Source organism: Amphibalanus amphitrite, unplaced genomic scaffold (genome assembly GCF_019059575.1).
Source record: "Amphibalanus amphitrite isolate SeventyFive unplaced genomic scaffold, NRLGWU_Aamphi_draft 000331F_arrow, whole genome shotgun sequence".
Lineage (NCBI taxonomy): Eukaryota > Metazoa > Arthropoda > Thecostraca > Balanomorpha > Balanidae > Amphibalanus > Amphibalanus amphitrite.
The window spans coordinates 461621-479878 of record NW_024881826.1 but is presented as its reverse complement, the minus strand read 5'-3'; the positions used below and the strand labels follow the sequence as shown (position 1 = coordinate 479878).

Below are 18258 nucleotides of genomic sequence, written 5' to 3'. Positions count from 1 at the left end.
TTAATCGTTATCAGACATAATTGCGACTTTCAGTTGGGAAAATATCAAGGTCACTCTTCGAAAAAAAAGGCCAAGATGTCACGTAATCAAAATTTTCAAAAATCGAAAATCTGAGATAGCCAAAACGTTTGTTGGTTGATTGCGAGTTGAACCATATAAAGTTTTTACCATAGAAAACCAATAGTTTCTGAGTTATAAGCCGCCAAACATAGGGTTGCAGCGTGACCTCCAGGAATTGCCTGAGGCTATATCTCGGAAACCGTTGTTCGAAGAAAAAAATCCTTGGCACAGCTGGCTTCCTCGCCCACCACAACCCATTAGACCAATTTTAAGCAAAAAATAAAATATGAGGGTGTATGGCTTTGGTCGATCTATCGTGGAATGCCCCAGGTGGTGCACGATGCCGGACACGTCCAGAGTGGTGTTTGGTGACGACAACTCTGGCTCCTGCGGGCGTCCGCAGTACGGCCAGGCCTTCCACATGTATCTGACGTTGGCGTCTGCGGCGGTGTAGAACAGTCCGTACCTGGCAGACTTGCTCGGCCGGTACATCCGGGACGAGCAGCGCCCTCTGAACCGCAGGAGGCTCTCATCAAACGTGATGCACTATGCTGATTGCTGGTTTGTAGTGAAGTGAAGCCGGAGATTCGTGTTCAGTTTATTGAAGAGCTCTCGCAGGGGACAAAACTTGTCCCCCTTTCGGCGCTCGTCACCAAGGCCGTATAAGAGAGGTAGAATCATCCCGCAATTTCCAATGGACCGGTCGCTAAGCATTAGCGTGACGTCACTGGTGGAGACCGCGCGGCGCCCGGCTCCAAGCCGTACGTCGGGTACATTTGGCACTTTATCGGTGTTATTACTGAACGTAACGACAACTAGTGACTCTTAATAACTTTTTTACCCACCTAAAGCTGATTTCCTTGCCGATACATTGCCGACCCGAGCCCCAGGGTTGACAATCTTGGGATATGGGTCGTATGGGCGACCTCGCGACGGGAGAAGGTACGATTGCAATTGTTGTGTCCCGCACCGCCGATTGCATTCTCTATCTGCACCCGGAGGGGGTGGGGGGGGGGGGGCAGGGGGCACGTGCCCTCATCGGATCAGGGGGCCTCTCGGCGGCTGAGGGTCCACGCTGGCATTTTCGACTCAGAAGGGCCCCACAGGGCTCAAAAGAGCACCTTATGTGCTCCGAATAGCCACACTTCTCTCCATAAGAGCCACACACCGGCTTTTTATTGTTCCTTGTCGGCATTTGAGGGCCCCTTGCCGGTCTCTCAGGGCCCATTGGCGACCTCTGAGGGCTACTTGCCGGCCTCTGAGGGCCCTTACCGGCCTATCAGGGACCAGCAGCTTTAAGGGTTCCACACACGCCTGTGATGACCCCTAAACCAATGGTTGAAGGCCCCCACAACGGCGCCTGCGAGGGCCCTCACCGGTGGCTGTGAAAGCCCCAAACCGGTGCCCAGCTGAGGGCCCCACACTGCCACCTCTGAGTTCAACCGGCACCCCTGAATGAAGTTCCAAAGGCCCAAATCAGTGCTTCTTACGGCCATATATCGGCGGCTCTGAGGGCTCGACGCCGGAGCCTCTGACGGCCTAAGACGGGACCTTCGCATCGGACGGCCACTCACCGGTGACTTTTGAGGGCCCCACACCGACGACTCTGAGGGCCACCACCGGCGTCTGAGAGTACCTTACTGGTCTCTGGACTCTGAGGACTCCACAGGGCTCCTGAAGACACCGCAGACCTCTTGAGGGCCCCTTGTCGGTCTCTGAGAGCCCCTGATCGGCTTATAAAGGGTTCGAGCCAGCAGCTCTAAGGGCCCCACACCCGGCTGTGATGACCCCACACTGCAGTGTCTCTGAGGTCCCACAATGGCAACTGTGAGGACCCTCACCAACGCCTCTGAGGGCCACACACTAGCACCTCAGAGGGCCCACAGCGGTACCTATGGGGCCCCGCACCAATACCTCCGAGGGCCTCACACCGGTACCTACCTGTGAGGGCCCACACCCAGTGCCTCCAAAGGCTATAACCGCCGGCCCTGAGGGCACTACACTGGTGATTTCTGGGGGCCTACCGAAGGCAAAACACAATCCCTTAGTCTCGCTGAGTTTCTATCCCAATCCCATACCAGCTTCTATCCCAATTCCGGCTCAACTAATTAGCAGCCCCCCCCCCCCGTGGGTCAGCGGCGCCGCGCCGGTGACCCATGGTTAGCGCTTAGCACCGGCGGCTAGCGCAAGTCCGGCGTGTTATCGGCCGTGAGCCGCTCCAAAACGGCTGCAGTAACTGGTCGATATAGGCATTAAGCAGATGAGGAGATGCAGGTGGATTGATGACCGGCAAGCTTTTGTGCTTTACGAGGGCGAAGGGTCGAAGTCGGCTGCTAAGCCGTGAGCGGATTTTATCAGATACCGGTTCACTAAGATCTTTATCCGGGTCCTGGTCCGCTGACGCACTCTTGGAGAGCCGAATCACAGCAAAACTCCATCCGCGACTGTATCTATACGGCCTACGCTTTTCTGAAAACGTCTGCGTTTGGCCTTCTGCGGGCCCGGCCAGCCGGCCGGACGGCCCCGATTGGCGATCCACCAGTCACGTCACTGGTAGTGTTAAGCTGATTGGCGAATAATACATGGGGAAAACCGGGACGACATCCCCCATGGTCGTCACGGGTGCTGCGATCGTCAAAGGTCAGCATATTCAGGAGCATGCCGAACCTCCTGTTGTTGTTGTTGTTGTTTTCCCCCCGGCCCCGTCACCGGGGCGTAGTCGTTCGGCTCTGGAAGGACCGAAAGCCGGCGGCCAAGGCCGCCACCACGTCGTCCCGTCTGGCAAGTCGGTGGGGCGTCCGTGAATGTTGCCCATGGCGAGGAGGCGGGCCCCGCAGAGGCACGGGCAGCGCAGCAGGACGTGTTGCGGGGTGTCCGCCTCCTCGCACACCAGGCACCGGGCGGCCGGACAGCCGGCGTCCGCGCAGCCGGGGCAGGCGGCGGTCGGCCGGCGGCCGATACGGTGGAGGTACTGGGCTGACATGCTCCAGTGGCCGGCCCGAAGTTGATGCACGTCCACCGCGGCCTCTCGACTGTCAAGCCGGACCGGCGCGGGCAGAGTCTGATCCGTGAAGATGGAGCGGTACCAGCCGTCGGGCCAGCTCTATTGCCAAGAGCGGCGAGCAGTCCTGGCGGCGGCGCGGGTGATACTCCTGACGTCCAGGGGGACGTCAGGACGTCATTTACGGCCTGGTCTAGCTCGGCGGCTTCCCGCGCCAAGGCATCGGCTCGTTCGTTGCCAGGCAGGCCACAGTGGGCCGGGACCCATTGAAGGTGGAGGCGGCGTCCGCTGCTGGCAAGCTGCAGAAGGAGCCGCCAGATGTCAGCACCCAGCTGGCTTGCCTGTGCCGCCGGGCCCGCGTCCACTGTCTGCAGCGCCGCCCTGGAGTCGAGGCAGATAATGGTGGTCGGGTACCTGTCCGGGTCCGGTGAGGTGTCTGGTTTGGCGAGCTCTTCCAGCGCGGCTCGAAGGGCCACCAGCTCGGCTCGTGTGCTTGAGCAGAGAGAGCCGGCGGGGGCTCTGACCGTGTGCTCGGTGCCGGTCGGAAGAGCGATCAGGGCGCCGCCTCCTCCGCGTGCGGTGCCGCCGTTCGCCGATCCGTCGGACCACACCCAGGTCGCCCGCTCCGCTCCGGGGAGGTCGGACAGCAGTGCCTCCGCCGCTGCACGGCGGGCGTGTTCGCCGGCGCTGCGGACGCACTCGGGCGGGACGGCGCAGGAGATGGAGATCCCCTCGCGTGAGGTCCATGGCGGGAGCGGTACGGCGACCATAGGCTCAACCGAGGAGGCGGCGACACCTAGGGTGCCCAGTGTCCGTCTTCCCTGGTCGCGCCATCCTGTGACTCCCATTAAATGCCAATCTCTACCAGCTCCAGAAACTCTCCACCCCTCATTGCGTTTGTCACAATGAACCAGAAACAATACACCATTTTCTTTTAACATGCCCTCTTTATCAGGAAATCAGAGCTAACCTTTTCACTCAGCTTTCACTGGTCTTAGGTAACCAAATTCTAAATTTACCTCGAAGAGACCTAATTCACAATTTAATACACGGAGACAGTATCACCCCAAGCACTGACGGCGGCCGGGAGGCCGCGGCGCTCTTCCAGGACTTCGTGGTCAGGGCGATGGCACTGCGGCGGGCGGCGGGGGCGGCTGCTGACTCAGCGGAGGAGTAATCTCACACTCCTGTTTATGTTCGCCTTTCATTTAATTTATAGTTATGTTGGTGTATTATGTTAATCCCGGCGGTGTCATGTTTTGTTAAGTTCTATTGAATGTGGAGACTGGAGAGGTGCCTTGAGTTAAGCTTTAGGCTTTTGCACCAATCCTATTTGTATGTTTTGTGTGTCTTTACTTTGTCTGGTCTGTTAAAATAAATGAGTTGAGTTGAGTTGAGTTGAGTGACGTTGCGGAGTCGGCAGGGGACGGTGGCTTCGGCGAGCTCGCGGAGCGGGTCCTCGGCGGGCAGTGCAGAGGCGCGCGCCAGCATCCTCGCGGCGAGGGTGGCGCTGCGCATCTCTGCGGTTGGCAGACCAGCCTCCGCCATGAGAGCGTGGGCCGGCGTGGATAGCGGGCAACCAGTCACGGCGCGGGCCGCCGCGCGCAGCTCCCGGTCCACCAGCTCCAGGTGGGAGCGGGACGCCGCAGGAAGCCACGCGGCCGCCGCATACTCGATGGCGCCGCGGATGTACCCGTTGGCCACGGCGCGCAGGTGGTGCTCACGAAGCCCCCATGAGTGGCCGGTGAGCTTCCGCAGTTGGTTGATGCGAGGGCGAGCCTTCCTCTTGAGGTTGGCAAAGTGGTCGCCGAAGTGGAGGAGCCTATCGAGCGTGACCCCCAGGAGCTTGACGGTGGGGGTCGCTCGGACAGGTGTGCCAGACATCAGGATGGTGGTGTCCTTGGCGTCTCGGCTCCACTGAGACAGCACCATGATCTGGGTCTTCTGGCTCGCGATCGTCATCTTGTTCCGTGTCGCCCATTTTGCGAGGAGGTCCGCCGAGTGTTGAGCCGCGGCTAGAGCTGCCTGGATTGTCGCGCCGGCGCTGAGTGTGGCAGTGTCATCGGCGTACATGAATATGTCCGTTCGGGGGGGGGGGGGCACGGCGAAGGTCGGCGATGAGGTCGGCAGCCCATATGGTGTAGAGGGTGGGGGGCGAGGACCGAGCCCTGGGGGAGGCCCGCTCTGAAGGGGCGCTCCCTGCTTCTCACCCCGTTCACCTCCACACAGGCTTGTTCCAACCATCCTGGACTGACTGGACCAGCCTGGCCGGGTTATCCTCCGCTGCACGGCCGCGGCGGAATCCCACCTGCTCCGGGGGGATCAGGCGGTGGAGATTACAGAGATGAGTGAGCCGGGCCGCCACCATCCGCTCGGCCAGCTTTGCCACACAGCTGGTGAGGGCGATTGGGCGTTAGCTTGATACCTCCTTCGGGTCCTTGCCGGCCTTCGGTATTGGGATGATGACCGCCCTCCTCCAGTCCGCGGGGATCTCGGCGAGCGCCCAGCTCTTGTTGATGAGTTGGAGCAACCCGTCCCTGGCTCGGGGGCCCAGGTGCTGTAGGTGCTCCGCGCACACTCCGTCCGGGCCCGGGGCCTTCTTGGGCTTCAGCTTCTGGAGCTGGGCGTCGAGCTCCGCGGCGGAGAAGGGCTGGCAGGCGTCAGTCCTTTGATTTTGACATGTGCAGGAGGCGCGTCTGAGTCTTTTCAGCTCGGCCTTGGTGAGTTTGTCCCATTTCTTCCGTCTCACGTGTTTGCTGACGGCGGCGTATGTCGAGACGAAGGCCTCGGCCTTGCTGCGGTCCCCCACGGCCTCGCGGCCGCGGTCCCCGTTAACAGCTTGGCCGGGAGCAAACGTCTGTGCTGCGCCCTCCATCTAGCCGGTCCCGTAGCTCAGTTGGTAGAGTGTTGGACTCCGCGTGGTGAGAGCACGCGTTCCCGGTTACAACAGTCCGGGTTCGAAGCGCGACGGGCGCTTGACATTTATGGGCCTCCTGACAGGTATGGTTGCGGTTGGTGGCAGGCCGTAGCCAGGTGAAGTCAGTGAGGGGACCGGCCGTGCGCGGCTATGTGCGCACGTTAAACTTTGGACTCTAAATTCTGCCATAGAACTGGAATTGCGCGATCGGAGGGTAGAGGGCAGGATCACCGCAACAAGCTTCGCTTAGCGGTGGCTCTGTCCTTGTGAATCCTTCCCATCAAAAGGTTCGGACTAAATTTATAAAAAAAAAATAAAAAAAAATCTTGCGAAGGACTTTAGTGACACGGCCGAGACTTGTTGGCTTGTTCAGTTCTTCGGATGCGAACTTCCTGAATGACTTCTTCCTGGCTGTTTCTTCTGCGGCGGCCGCGTTCCGCTTCTTGAGTTTCCAAACCTCGTGATTTTCTTCGGTGGGGGAACGTCGTAGGGCTGCTCTCGCCTCCCGGCGCTCCGCCACCGCAGCCGACAGCTCGGGGTCGAGGGCCCACGGTTTAGGGTCCGCTCTGGCACCTCGAGGGATGTGACGGGCGCTGGCGTTCATCAGGGCGTCCGCCAGATGCTTGGCCATCTGATCTGTGGACTGGTCGGGCCGAGGGAGAGATGCGAACTTCGATTCGCACTCCTCGGTGTACGCCGTCCAGTCCGCTTTATGAAACGCCCACCGTGCCTTGCGGATTCGGCGGGGGCGCGATCCCGTGACTGCGACCGTGACCACCTGTGGGAGGTGGTCGCTTCCGAGGTCCTCGCCGATGTCCCATGTGCAGCGTCTGGCCAAGTCCTGGTGTGCCGTCGTTAGGTCGGGGGCCGTGGGCGGCCCTCGCCCGTAGCCGTCGCGGGTAGCAGCGCCGGAGTTGAGCACAGCTCAGCCGTTCCGATTGATCCAGTCGTGTATGACGAGACCAGGTCTGTCGGGTTCAGCGCAGGATGCGTCCCTTGAGTCATGATGAGCGTTGAAATCGCCGGTGATGAAGACACGGTTCGAGGTCGGGAATGAGTCCATTGAGAAGTGGTCCATTCGATCGTCCGCCTCCCCCGGGCGAATCGGGGGGCGGTAGACGTTGTAGATGTCGTAGTTCGGGTTTGTACGGGTCGAGTCCGGCTGACTAGATAGAGGAAAGATCCGGATGGCGCACCATTCAGTGGAGTCGTCTTGAGGGTGGAGAGGCGACTGGTCGATGGTCGTGAACTGGATACCGTCGCGGACGAAGAGCGCCACGTCTCCGCCCTTGACGGGTCCGCCGCCCCTCCTCCCACGCGCCCGGCGGGTGACCGCGGCGGTCTGGTAACCCGAGAGGGCAGGTGTCTGGTTTGCAGCCAGCTGGGCTTCTTGGACCGCCACTACGTCCGCTTTTACTGCGCTTAGCCAGCGTTGGAGCTCCTGCTTCTTGGTCCGGAGGCCTTCCGCGTTCCACGACACTATGGTCAGGCGGCTTCGCGTTTTGCGGTTCAGTCGGTAGCGACGGTTCTTCGCCCGGCGGCTGCGGCCCCCTCGGGCTCCCCCTCCACGGGCACCCGATCCCCCGCCGAGGGCGCTCGCGGCGGCGGGGTGTTCATTTAATTAGGCGGGCCAGCGGCCGCTGCGGCCCTGCCGCGCGGCCCGCCAGCCCGCGGGAGAGGTGCGCCCCGCACCGGGCTGCCAGCTCGCGCGAGGCGCCGGACGACGTGGTGGCGCGTCGGCCACCAGCGATCGCCCCTCCATGGGGCGAGTTGAGTTGAGCTCCGTTTGGTTGGCCCCGGCGTTCGCCACGTCGGGGTTGGGGCGAACCCCACACCGTCCACCTCGAGAAGGCGGAGCTCTCCAGACGGCAACCTCCAGATGCCGAACCTCCTCGGTCCCATCGTCGTCCTGAAAATGGCTGGTCCCGTTACTGAGTCAAAGAGCTGCTTGACCGTCAGCATCTTATAGAAGCCGCGGAGCACAAATAGACCCAGCAGAGCCTCAATCTCAGTTTCCGTATTAGGCTGGTAGAGAAACTGCTCTCTTTGTCTCACTTCGACTTCCTGCACTCGGCCAAGCTCGATCCCCAGCCTGCGGTTGGTCCTGTCCTTGATCTTTTTGAGTATGCTGTCCGTGATGAACAATTTGAAGGCGTCTTTTTCTGTAGTGATCCGACGAGCAGGACCACACACGCCCGACCGCTCTGTGAGAATATTGGCGAGATCTCGGCGGCAACTGCCGGCTGCGGCTCTGTGGACTACTCTGCCAGCACATTTTGACGGCGATCTTGGACAACATACGTAGCAGCAGGCCGGGGATCTTGCCGACGAAATTTCGCTTCCAGCAGCTTCCGCTGTGACCTAGTCAGGTCAGCGGGCCGCTGGGCTGTCTCGGCTTGATCTTGCTGTTGTGGCTCATCATCAGATGACTCGTGTTCATAGACGAAGCGATGAACGTTGACCTCTTCCTCAGATGTAGCCTCTTCATCGAGATATTCTTCTTCATCACTGGAGACGGGTTCGTCCAGAAAAAGTGCGGCGATTTCCTCAGGCGACAAACCTTGCTCCCGGCGAGATGCCATGTCGTGATCCTTGATGTGTTGTGTGTTTTTATATTGTCTTGTGTTTTAGACTTTGCGTGTCTGGCTTCGAATTTAGCTAGACATTAAGTGCACGTGTGTCGTGTATGTTACTTTTAATGGACACTGATTTACGTGCATTTTAAGGTTTGTGTTTTATCCGTGTTTATTTCTATTTTTAAGTTACATCATTTGTACATGCACCTGGTGTCAATAAACTCTACTACTACTACTACCACTGAAGAACAATGACAAATGTCGCCGTAGGCACATATTTATACCTCATAATTGCCCATTTGGAAAATTATGCACCGTTCGACGTTCCACGCGCGTCACGCACGCATCGAATTACGAGCTGTGGAAATTGAAGACCATCGAACTTTCCAGAACCCGACAACATAAAATATTTGCAAATGACCAGGGTTGTATACGATTCAAATTTTTGGTGAATCGATTCAAAAGCGAATCTTCTAGAACTGAATCGACCAGTGGCGCACCCAAGGAGGGGGGGGCCTGGGGTCCGTGCCCTCCCCTCGGGTATTTTTTAGGAGGCCCCTGAACCTGAACAGAGCTTCGAGTACTTTTAACTCGGGTACTGATCAGTGCTGCCGACAGGAGGCCCCTGGACAAATAGGGGCCCTCTACCAACAGGAGGCCCCCCGGACAAATAGGGGCCCTCTACCAACAGGAGGCCCCCTGGACAAATAAGAGTCCCTCTTTACAAATGGGAGGCCCCTGTACAGATAGGAGGCCTGGGCCCTCTACTAACAGGAGGCCCTCTGTACAAATGGGAGGACCTCTATATCAACAGGAGGCCCCCTGTACAGATAGGAGGCCCTCTGTGCCTTCAGGAAACCCTTTGCACGTATGGGAGGCCCTATGTACATGAATGGGAAGCCTTTGTGCACATGGGAGACCCTGTGTACAAATGCGAGGTCCTCTGTAGCAACGGAAGGGCCCTTGACAAATAAGAGGCCCTCTGTACCAGCAGGAGGCCCCCTGGGCAACTCAGAGACCCTCTAAACGAGCAAGAGGCCCTCTGTACAAATGGGAGGCCCTTTGTACAGATAGGAGGCCCTCTGTTCCAACAGCAGGCCCCCTGGGGAAATAGGAGGCCCTTTGCACACATGGGAGACCCTCTGTACATTAATAAAAGGCTGCTTGCACATAGGAGGCGCCTGTACACATGGGAGGCCTCTGAACCAGCAGGAGGCCCCCTGGGCAAATAGGAGGCCCTCTATAGCAACGGGGTGCCCCATAGACAAATGCGAGGAACTCTGTACAAATGGGAGGCCCATGTACACGTGGGAGGCCCTCTGTACCAGCAGGAGGCCCCCTAAACAATTCAGAGGCCCATTAAATCTCAACCAGCAAGAGTTCCTCTCAACCACCAAGTGGCCCTCTGTACGAATGGGGGCCCCCTGTACAGATAGGAGTCTCTCTGTTCCAACAGGAGGCCCCCTGAAGAAATATGAGACCCTCTTTACAAATGGGAAGCCCCCTGCACATATGGGAGGCCTCCTGTACAAATGTACAACAGCAGACCCCCTGGAAAATTGACAACTCAGAGGCACTCTGTACCCACAGGAGGCCACTGGACGAATGAGATGCCCTCTGTAGTCTGTACAAACGGGGGCGCTCTACACGTGAGAGGCCCTCCGTACCAACAGGAGGCCTCCTTGCCAAATCAGAGGTAGTTTGTACCAACAGAAGGCTCTTTACGATAGGAGGCCCCTTGGCCCTTTACATACCTATAGGAGGCCCTCGGTACCGGCAGCGGCAGTAGACCTCTGGTGCTGGACAATCTGGAGGCCATGATGCTATCGGTACAAATTAAGGGCCCTCTTACACATTATTACTAAAATCGTTTTCCTCAATTTGAAATAGTTGCTGTTTCATTTCTACAAGAACATTGTTCAAATCTTGAAGTGCCCTCAATTTCGGATTTAGTAGCCTCTTTTTAACCCGGCAGTTGCTGGGGTATTTCGCCACCCATCGTTTGCTGGGGGGGGGGGGGAGGGGGGCGTTAAACGCCCCCAGCCGATAACTCGAGAACCAATAGGCGCAGCGAAACGCACGAGGCGGCAAACGAAAGAACGCGACGAGACACTTCAGATGAGTACTTTAAAAATGAATTTTGAGGTCACAGGTGGGGTCAAGGTCAGGTCAAACACCTGAAATCGGGCTTTCAGTAGCATGGACTTCAGGACTTCGCAATTGGCGCCTCTCGTCATAAACTCTGTCAAAACGGTGCACAATCCATCATATAAGGCCTACAAGAGTGTCAGCTCCATGTAGAGGTCAGTCAAGCATAGGTCAGGGTCAAGGTCAGGTCAACCGGGTAGGCAAATATCCCCGAAAATCAAAACTGATATTCGCAGCCTGTGACACATGTTTTATGGGTAATTTGTGGCGTAGAACACGATGGTGACATTAATTTTATCATATGTGTACGTGTTTGGCTCAAAAAGTTGAATTTAAAAAATGCATGTATCATGGTGGTGACTGGTGAAGTAGTCACGAGAAATTGCCGAGATTCAGTTCAAGATTTTGGAAAATGCGGAACGATAATCAATAATCGAAGATAACCATTTGATTGTTCATGGTATTGGCAGTCTAATGGCGTTTACGGCATGTCTGTATGTCTATTCTGTGGTTTTATATGATTTTTTGAACATATGCCGTTTTTGGTCGAAAACTCAGAAATCATGATGTCACTAAAACCTCGATATCTCAAAAATTTTCCAAACGATTTTTTTTTGAAACTTTGTCACAATAAACTTCAATCAATTCTCTACAGGTACCCAAAATTTGGCGCGCCTGCGGCGCGCCGTTTTTATGCTATGGCCCGGCGAAAAAAGTGGGGGCGTTTAACGCCCCCCCCCACAGCAACTCGCGGGTTAATGACCTTCGCGTCAGCTGAATGTTTACGTTTAACGGCCTTGTCCTTCGTAGTTAGCCTCGCGCGGATTTTGCATCGCTCCGATTCACTTTTTCAGGTTAGGTATGTTAACCTTCGCTCCAGTGGGGGGGGGGGGGCATATGTTACCTTGTCGCGTTTTTTGCGCGTGAATAAAAAACCGCGGCGCGTAGCGCCGCGCCGCTTGGGGTAGCTTTTTGTACATCAATTTTGGACAATGTGTGAAATTTTTGACCCCAGGTTATGTCAGGTCAGGTCACCAGGTCAAGTTAACTGACCAAGCCTAAAAAAGTTTGCAATCATGTCCAGCCTGCAGTGTTTGTCAGAGACGTTTTAAACCTGTTGGATTTCATGATGTTATGGGCGCCTACAATTTGTATATCTCGGATTTTTTATATCCGTGACCTAAGGTCAGGTCAGTAGCGTGACCTTTCCATTATAAGTCAATGGAGAAAACGAAAATGCCTCTAGATCAGTGTGTACGCATAGGAACAGTCCAAATATTTCAGAATCACAATGATTTGGACCATCCGTGATGACCAAGGTGTCTTTTTTTGCTGATAGCCTCTAGAAAGGTCATCCGAGGTCATTTGAGGCAACGAACAGGTTTTTGCCCATAACTCGCGATTGGAAAGAGATAGAACGCTAGGGATGGTCTCATTGTGTTTGTGTTGTTGAGACGCATCGACTGATATGCAACATGGCCTTTTCCGGTCGGGTCATGACCTTGACCGGAGGTCAAATTTTCAAGTTGACCTTTCAAGGTCAAATTATAGTTCATTCGACGCGTCTCGGCGACAGGAACACGATTCTGGCAATAGAAATGTCGTGACTTTTTAAGTCGAAAGGTATTGTCGAAAAACTTTTCGAAAAAAAAAACAGCTATTTGTTAGTTTTTGGCCTCTGGAGGCTAAACCGTTGACCTGAGGTCAATTTCGATTATGACCTTATCAAAAGAAGAGCTCAAAAACTATCGATTGCCTTACCATGCGTTTTTCTAGCTACCATAGTTCCTGAGATAACGGCATGTTTCCTGAAAAATATAATGACAATTGGCAAATTTTGACCTTTGATGACCTCTGGTGACCCCAAAATTGCTCTAAGAAGAAAAATGACCGAAATACTTTCAAACGTACGCATTGAGAGCTATCGACTGCTTTTTACCGCGTCTTTTTAGCCCTCTTAGTTTTTGAGTTAGAGGTGGGTGGTAACATATGCTCCCCCCCCCCCACTAGGGCGAAGTTGGCTGAGACCGCCACTGGGGCGCGGGTTAACCCTCACCCGTATTGGTGTTTTTCCAGCCGCGAACGTATAAGGGGGGGGGGGTCCGTTGGACCCCCCCGTTGGACCCGTCCGTTGGACCCCCCCCCTTTGCCGTTTCGCCCCTGATCGAGCTAGAGCTTCGCGGAAAAAACGAGCGTGTTGCCCGTGACGAGAGGAAGCCGATGATACCCAATTTTAAGGTCCTAGGTCATTGGTTGACCTTGCAGGTCAGGTCAATGACCCCAAAGGCGGGAAAATCGGGACCTGTTAGAACGTCGTAAAGTGTGGCTGCTATGGGATTTTTCGGGGAGCTGATCACGTCCATGTTAGTTTTGATCACAGATATGATGTCTTCATGTATTTAGGCCAGGTCGGGTCAGGTCAGGTCAGGTCAACCAGTAAGGGTATTCGTAGTAGGTGGCAACCGCCTCTGACAGCTTCGTAACATGTTACGAAGGCACCAAAACTACTTCGTAAATGTTCATATGGTTGCTAAATTCGAATTCAGCTCCAAAAACTGGCCTAGAAACATGTAAAACTCGAAAAAGTGAACCGAGATCATCAAAGGTCAATGACCTGACCTGACCTTCAGGTGACCTTGACACCCACCCTAATGCATGGGGGCAACATCATATCACATGTTTGAACGCTTGAAACCACGAAAAGACTGCAAACGCGCGGCTAATGCGAGCCGACATACGCCGAATCGCGATTCCAGCCAAACATGGTCTCGAAAAGTAGGTCACAGGTCACAGGTCATTTGGGTCAGGGTCATAAAATTTTCAGGGTAGGTGTGAAATTGATGGACGCGAGGGTACTAAAAGTTTCGTCGCGATCGGCCGCTTTTTACGCGAGTTATTCGCGAAAAACCATGGGGGGTCGGTTCGACCCCCCCCTATACGGGCGAGGGTTAAAGTATATAAAGCGCAACGTGAATCTGTTTTTAACCTCTCTGTTCTTGTAAATGATTGTTGGCCAAACATAAAACGGCGACTCTTACCCACTTTTGCATGATTTAGCATTACCAGTGCAGACGTCCTTCGTCCATTTTCGACGGTTACGTTTGTTTCAATGGTTTTTAGCTCGTGGCCCTGTTGTTATTTTTTTTTTGTGCTGAACCGCCGATTGCATAACATTCGCTCTGAGACGCCCGATCGCAGTGCCGACGTTTTTGTACTCTCCCCCACGCCACGTAACCGGTCGGCACCATATCTAGTAGTGGTGTCAATCGGTTACCGAAAATTTCGGTTACCGAAAAGATATGCTGACCGATTCCCCCACGCCACGTAACCGGTCGGCACCATATCTATTATCTAGCTTCTCGCTACCGGAGATGGGTGGCACCATCTACTGGCTGCTGAATGCACTCCAAATTCACGCTTGGACCCGGGTGACTCTAATTCTATCTACCCGCTACGGGTCACACTGCAAGTTCGTCCTGTCGCAAGGATTGCCAACGCCCAGTCATCGGACCAACTGTCGCTCCCGCTCAGACCGCTGCCGCTCAGGAGCTCCCACGGCCTCTCGGAATCTTCTGCCTGCCGTCATTCTGAAGAGGAAAAAACACTGGACAATGAAGCCACCACCATCATAACGTCGAAGATATAAGCTATTAGAGCTATATTACCTAACTGTTTTTACCATTGTGGTCCTCTCGTGAAGGCCAACTGAATGCTATGGCATTTGACAAATTTTTTAAAATGGGCATGGCGTGACTTCAAAGACATGGCGTGACTTAGGCCTTGATTGCCTAATAAAGACTCTTGCCGTTGACTTCGGTCCGTGATGGATGTGATCCGCAGGTGGCATCTTCAATCTTGCGTCAAAAATGTGGAAGAACGCTAGTGGCTCTCAAAAGGGAAAAAGGAAACGACAAAAAGAGGCAGCCGATGCAGCTAGGAAATGCAAAAAACTAGACTTTTTTCTTTTTGGAGAACGCGCTGTCAGTATCCTAAATTTGTATCAGAAGTAATTATCCCAATTTTTGTTTGTGATATATTTGCTAGGAAAATAAATTTTATCTTGTTGTCGGCCGGTGTGCAGAGGCCCGCGAGCGGCGCCGCTGCAGACATCGATGACCGGGACTCCGGGAACGGTCAGTATATTGGATAGCTTTATTGGCTACCTGTGCTACCTATCTTACCTGTCCGCTATCGCACAATTCACAAGCAGCTGTTTAGTATCGAATGCGCTTTTCCGTGGCGCTCAAACTGTAATGAGTCATGCGCCGATTTGTCAAAAGCTGTACAACTGGGCAAAATTTGACCTTCGATGTTCTCTGATGACCTAACCTTTGACCTGACCCAGAAATGGTCGAATATTTTTATTCATTATTTTTTACGCTCTTCCGAATTTCTATCGCGTGTCGCTACGTGGCTCAGGAGCCGAATTCGACGGGTGGGGGTGGGGGGAACTTGAAAACGCCCCCCCCCCCTTCCCTAGCACGGCATGGAAAACTCAGACCAGCAGCACGGCGCGGGTTAACATGATTATATGTACATGATATGCACGATGACGTCACTAATTGTGTTTAATGTTGAAGTGGGCGAACATTTCCGGTTTCCTTTCAATTGGCAATAGTTAATTACGTCATGTCCAAGCCAGTCGAACGAGTCCGCTACTTTCACTTTGGTCTTGCGTCCTTCAATTACGGTACTGCGAACTTCTGTGTCCTGTGCCTGTCCTCTACATCCTACCTTCCTTCCTTTCAGCGCCTGAATCCTGCAATGCTGTCGCACCCTCTGTGCATCCGGATGACATTGGGAACTACGTCTGCGCGAAACAGCTGCCGTTAGAGGAGAGAAGACGACTTCTGAAAGACCCATGGACTCCGCCGCCATCATACCGATTCCCAGTAGTTCCTGATGCTGGCGGTAAAATCGGAAGTTCCAGCGAGATCACATCGCTGAGTTTCCCTGGCTCACTTAGAGTGCTGTGCCGGGAATGGAAGGTGGCTTTTGTCGATACTGTGTGCTGATGGGGAGGCAAATTCAGCGGGAGGGCTTCAGGAGACCAGGCGCTGAGAAGCTTCGTCACTGAGCCATTCAAGCGGTTCAAAGACGCAAAACGGCATCTGCGTCAGCACCAAACCACGGAGTATCATGCAGACGCGGTCACAATGGTCACGCGGTCTCAATGACGGAACAGCTGCCGTTGGAGGAGAGAAGACGATTTCTGAAAGACCCATGGACTCCGCCGCCATCATACCGATTCCCACTGATGCTGGCGGTAAAATCGGAAGTTCCAGCGCGGCTCCAAATGCACTAACTGTCCCAGGGGTGCGCAACATGCTGGGTGTTGTGTCCGTCGCTTCAATTTTTTTCAATGACTCAGTGGCTCGAGTGCAGCTTCTGGAGGAGAAAGTGGAAGAGCTGAGCGAGGAACGGAAGAAAAAGAGACTGAAGGCGCTGTGCAGAACTCGATGGGTGGAGCAGCACGAGTCCCTGCTGACCTTCGAACAGCTGCCTGTTCCCATCGTCGCAGCACTCGAACACGTTGAGCGGGAGGGCAGCAGCGACGCAGCTCAAAAAGCGTCCGGACATATATTTGGCAGCGATCACCCGCTTCGACTTCCTAATCTGTCTTGAGATGGCTGTGCTCCTCTTCGGCATCACACTGGGTTTGTCGATCTGCCTCCAAAATCCCCAGCAGTCACTGAGTGATGCCATGCAAAAAATCAGTGAAGTCCAGCAGGCAGTGCAAGACGCAAGAGAAGAGTTCCCAGCTGTGGTGAAAAGGCGGCTGCACTTGCTGACAAGTTCGACATACCGGTCATCCCTCCGAGAGGCTCGTCTCGACAAGTGCACCGACCTAACAGCTCCGTGTCATCAGATCCAGAAACAAGCTTCTGGGTCAACGTGTTCAACCCATTCATCGACCAAATGATCAAGGAGCTGGAGGAGCGCTTCCCAGAAGATCATCCTGGCCTTCAACTGGAGGGAGTACTCCCAGCACGCAGAGACCGCTGACCTCTCCGCAGTTGTCGAGTGTGCTGAGGCGTACCACACAGATCTGCCGAGCCCAGTCAACCTCCGGTCGGAACTTGTGCTTTGGCGCGCCATGGTAGCATCAGCAGCTTACCGCTCACAGACTGGCAAACGCATTCCGGATGGCGGGCTCACTTCCGAACGTCAAGACACTGCTTCAAATCCTTAGGACCCTCCCCGTCACAAGCTGTTCTGCGGAACGAAGTTTCTCGACAATGAAGCGTGTTGAGACTCAAGGCCGTATAAGAGAGGTATAATCATCCCGCAATTTCCAATGGACTGCTCGCTAAGCATTAGCGTGACGTCACTGGTGGATACCGCGCGGCGATGGGCTCCAAGCCGTACGTCGGGTACATTTGGAACTTTGTCGTTGCTATTACTGAACGTAACGACAACTAATGACTCAACTTTTTTACCCACCTAAAGCTGATTTCCTTGTCGATACAATGCCGACCCGAGCCCCAGGGTTAACAATCTTGAGATATGGATCGGATGGGCGACCTCGCGACGGGAGAAGGAACGATTGCAATTGTTGGGTCCCGCACCGCCGATTGCCTTCTCTATTTGCAACCGGAGGGGGGCAGGGGGCACGTGCCCCCATCGGATCAGGGGGCCTCTCGGACCCGAGGGGCCCTGCGACGCCAATTGGCGGCTGAGGGTCCACGCTGGCATTTTCGACTCAGAAGGGCCCCACAGGGCTCGAAAGAACACCTCATGTGCTCCGAATAGCCACACAATAGCCACACTTCTCTCCATAAGAGCCACATACCGGCTTTTTATTGCTCCTTGTCGGCATTTGAGGACCCCTTGCCGGCCTCTCAGGGCCCATTGGCGACCTCTGAGGGCTACTTGCCGGCCTCTGAGGGCCCTTACCGGCCTATCAGGGACCAGCAGCTCTAAGGGTTCCACACTTGCGTGTGATGACCCCTTTAACCCGCGCCCCAGTGGCGGTCTCAGCCAACTTCGCCCTAGTGAGGGGGGGCATATGTTACCACCCACCTCTAACTAAAAAACTAAGAGGGATAGAAAGACGCGGTAAAAAGCAGTCGATAGCTCTCAATGCGTACGTTTGAAAGTATTTCGGTCATTTTTCATCTTAGAGCAATATTGGGGTCACCAGAGGTCATCAAAGGTCAAAATTTGCCAATGGTCATTATATTTTTCAGAAAACATGCGGTTATCTCAGGAACTATGGTAGCTAGAAAAACGCATGGAACAGCAATCGATAGCTTTTGAACTTTTCTTTTGATAAGGTCATTATCAAAATTGACCTCAGGTCAACGGTTTAGCCTCCAGAGGGCAAAAACTCCAAAAATAGCTGTTTTTACGAAAAGTGTTTTTCGACAATAACTTTCGACTACAAAAAGCCACAACATTTCTATTGCCAGAATCGTGTTCCTCTCGCCGAGACGCGTCGAATGAACTATAAGTTGACCTTGAAAGGTCAACTTGAAAATTTGACCTCAGGTCAAGGTCATGACCTGACCGGAAAAGGTCATGTTGCATATCAGTCGATGCGTCTCGGCAAGACA

General features: G+C 54.5%; 1 protein-coding gene across 1 annotated transcript; it reads right to left on the bottom strand.

Moving 5' to 3' along the window:
* Positions 1-2765: 2765 nt before the first annotated feature.
* LOC122388681 lies at positions 2766-5023 on the bottom strand. The gene is made up of 4 exons (XM_043379973.1): positions 4469-5023; positions 3403-3792; positions 2904-3163; positions 2766-2838 (listed from the first exon to the last, which is right to left on the bottom strand). The coding sequence occupies exons 1-4, from the start codon at positions 5021-5023 to the stop codon at positions 2766-2768; spliced, it is 1278 nt and encodes a 425-aa protein (XP_043235908.1).
* Between the last annotated feature and the right edge of the window lie 13235 nt (positions 5024-18258).

What these genes read in the sequence shown, in the direction of transcription:
- LOC122388681 (XM_043379973.1), bottom strand. Translation starts at nt 5,023, where the DNA reads ATGACGATCGCGAGCCAGAAGACCCAGATCATGGTGCTGTCTCAGTGG. An exon ending in ACGCGGGCCCGGCGGCACAG is followed by an intron (nt 3,164 to 3,402) that starts GCAAGCCAGCTG and finishes TCTTGGCAATAG; the next exon opens with AGCTGGCCCGACGGCTGGTA. An exon ending in CACGTCCTGCTGCGCTGCCC is followed by an intron (nt 2,839 to 2,903) that starts GTGCCTCTGCGG and finishes CCGACTTGCCAG; the next exon opens with ACGGGACGACGTGGTGGCGG.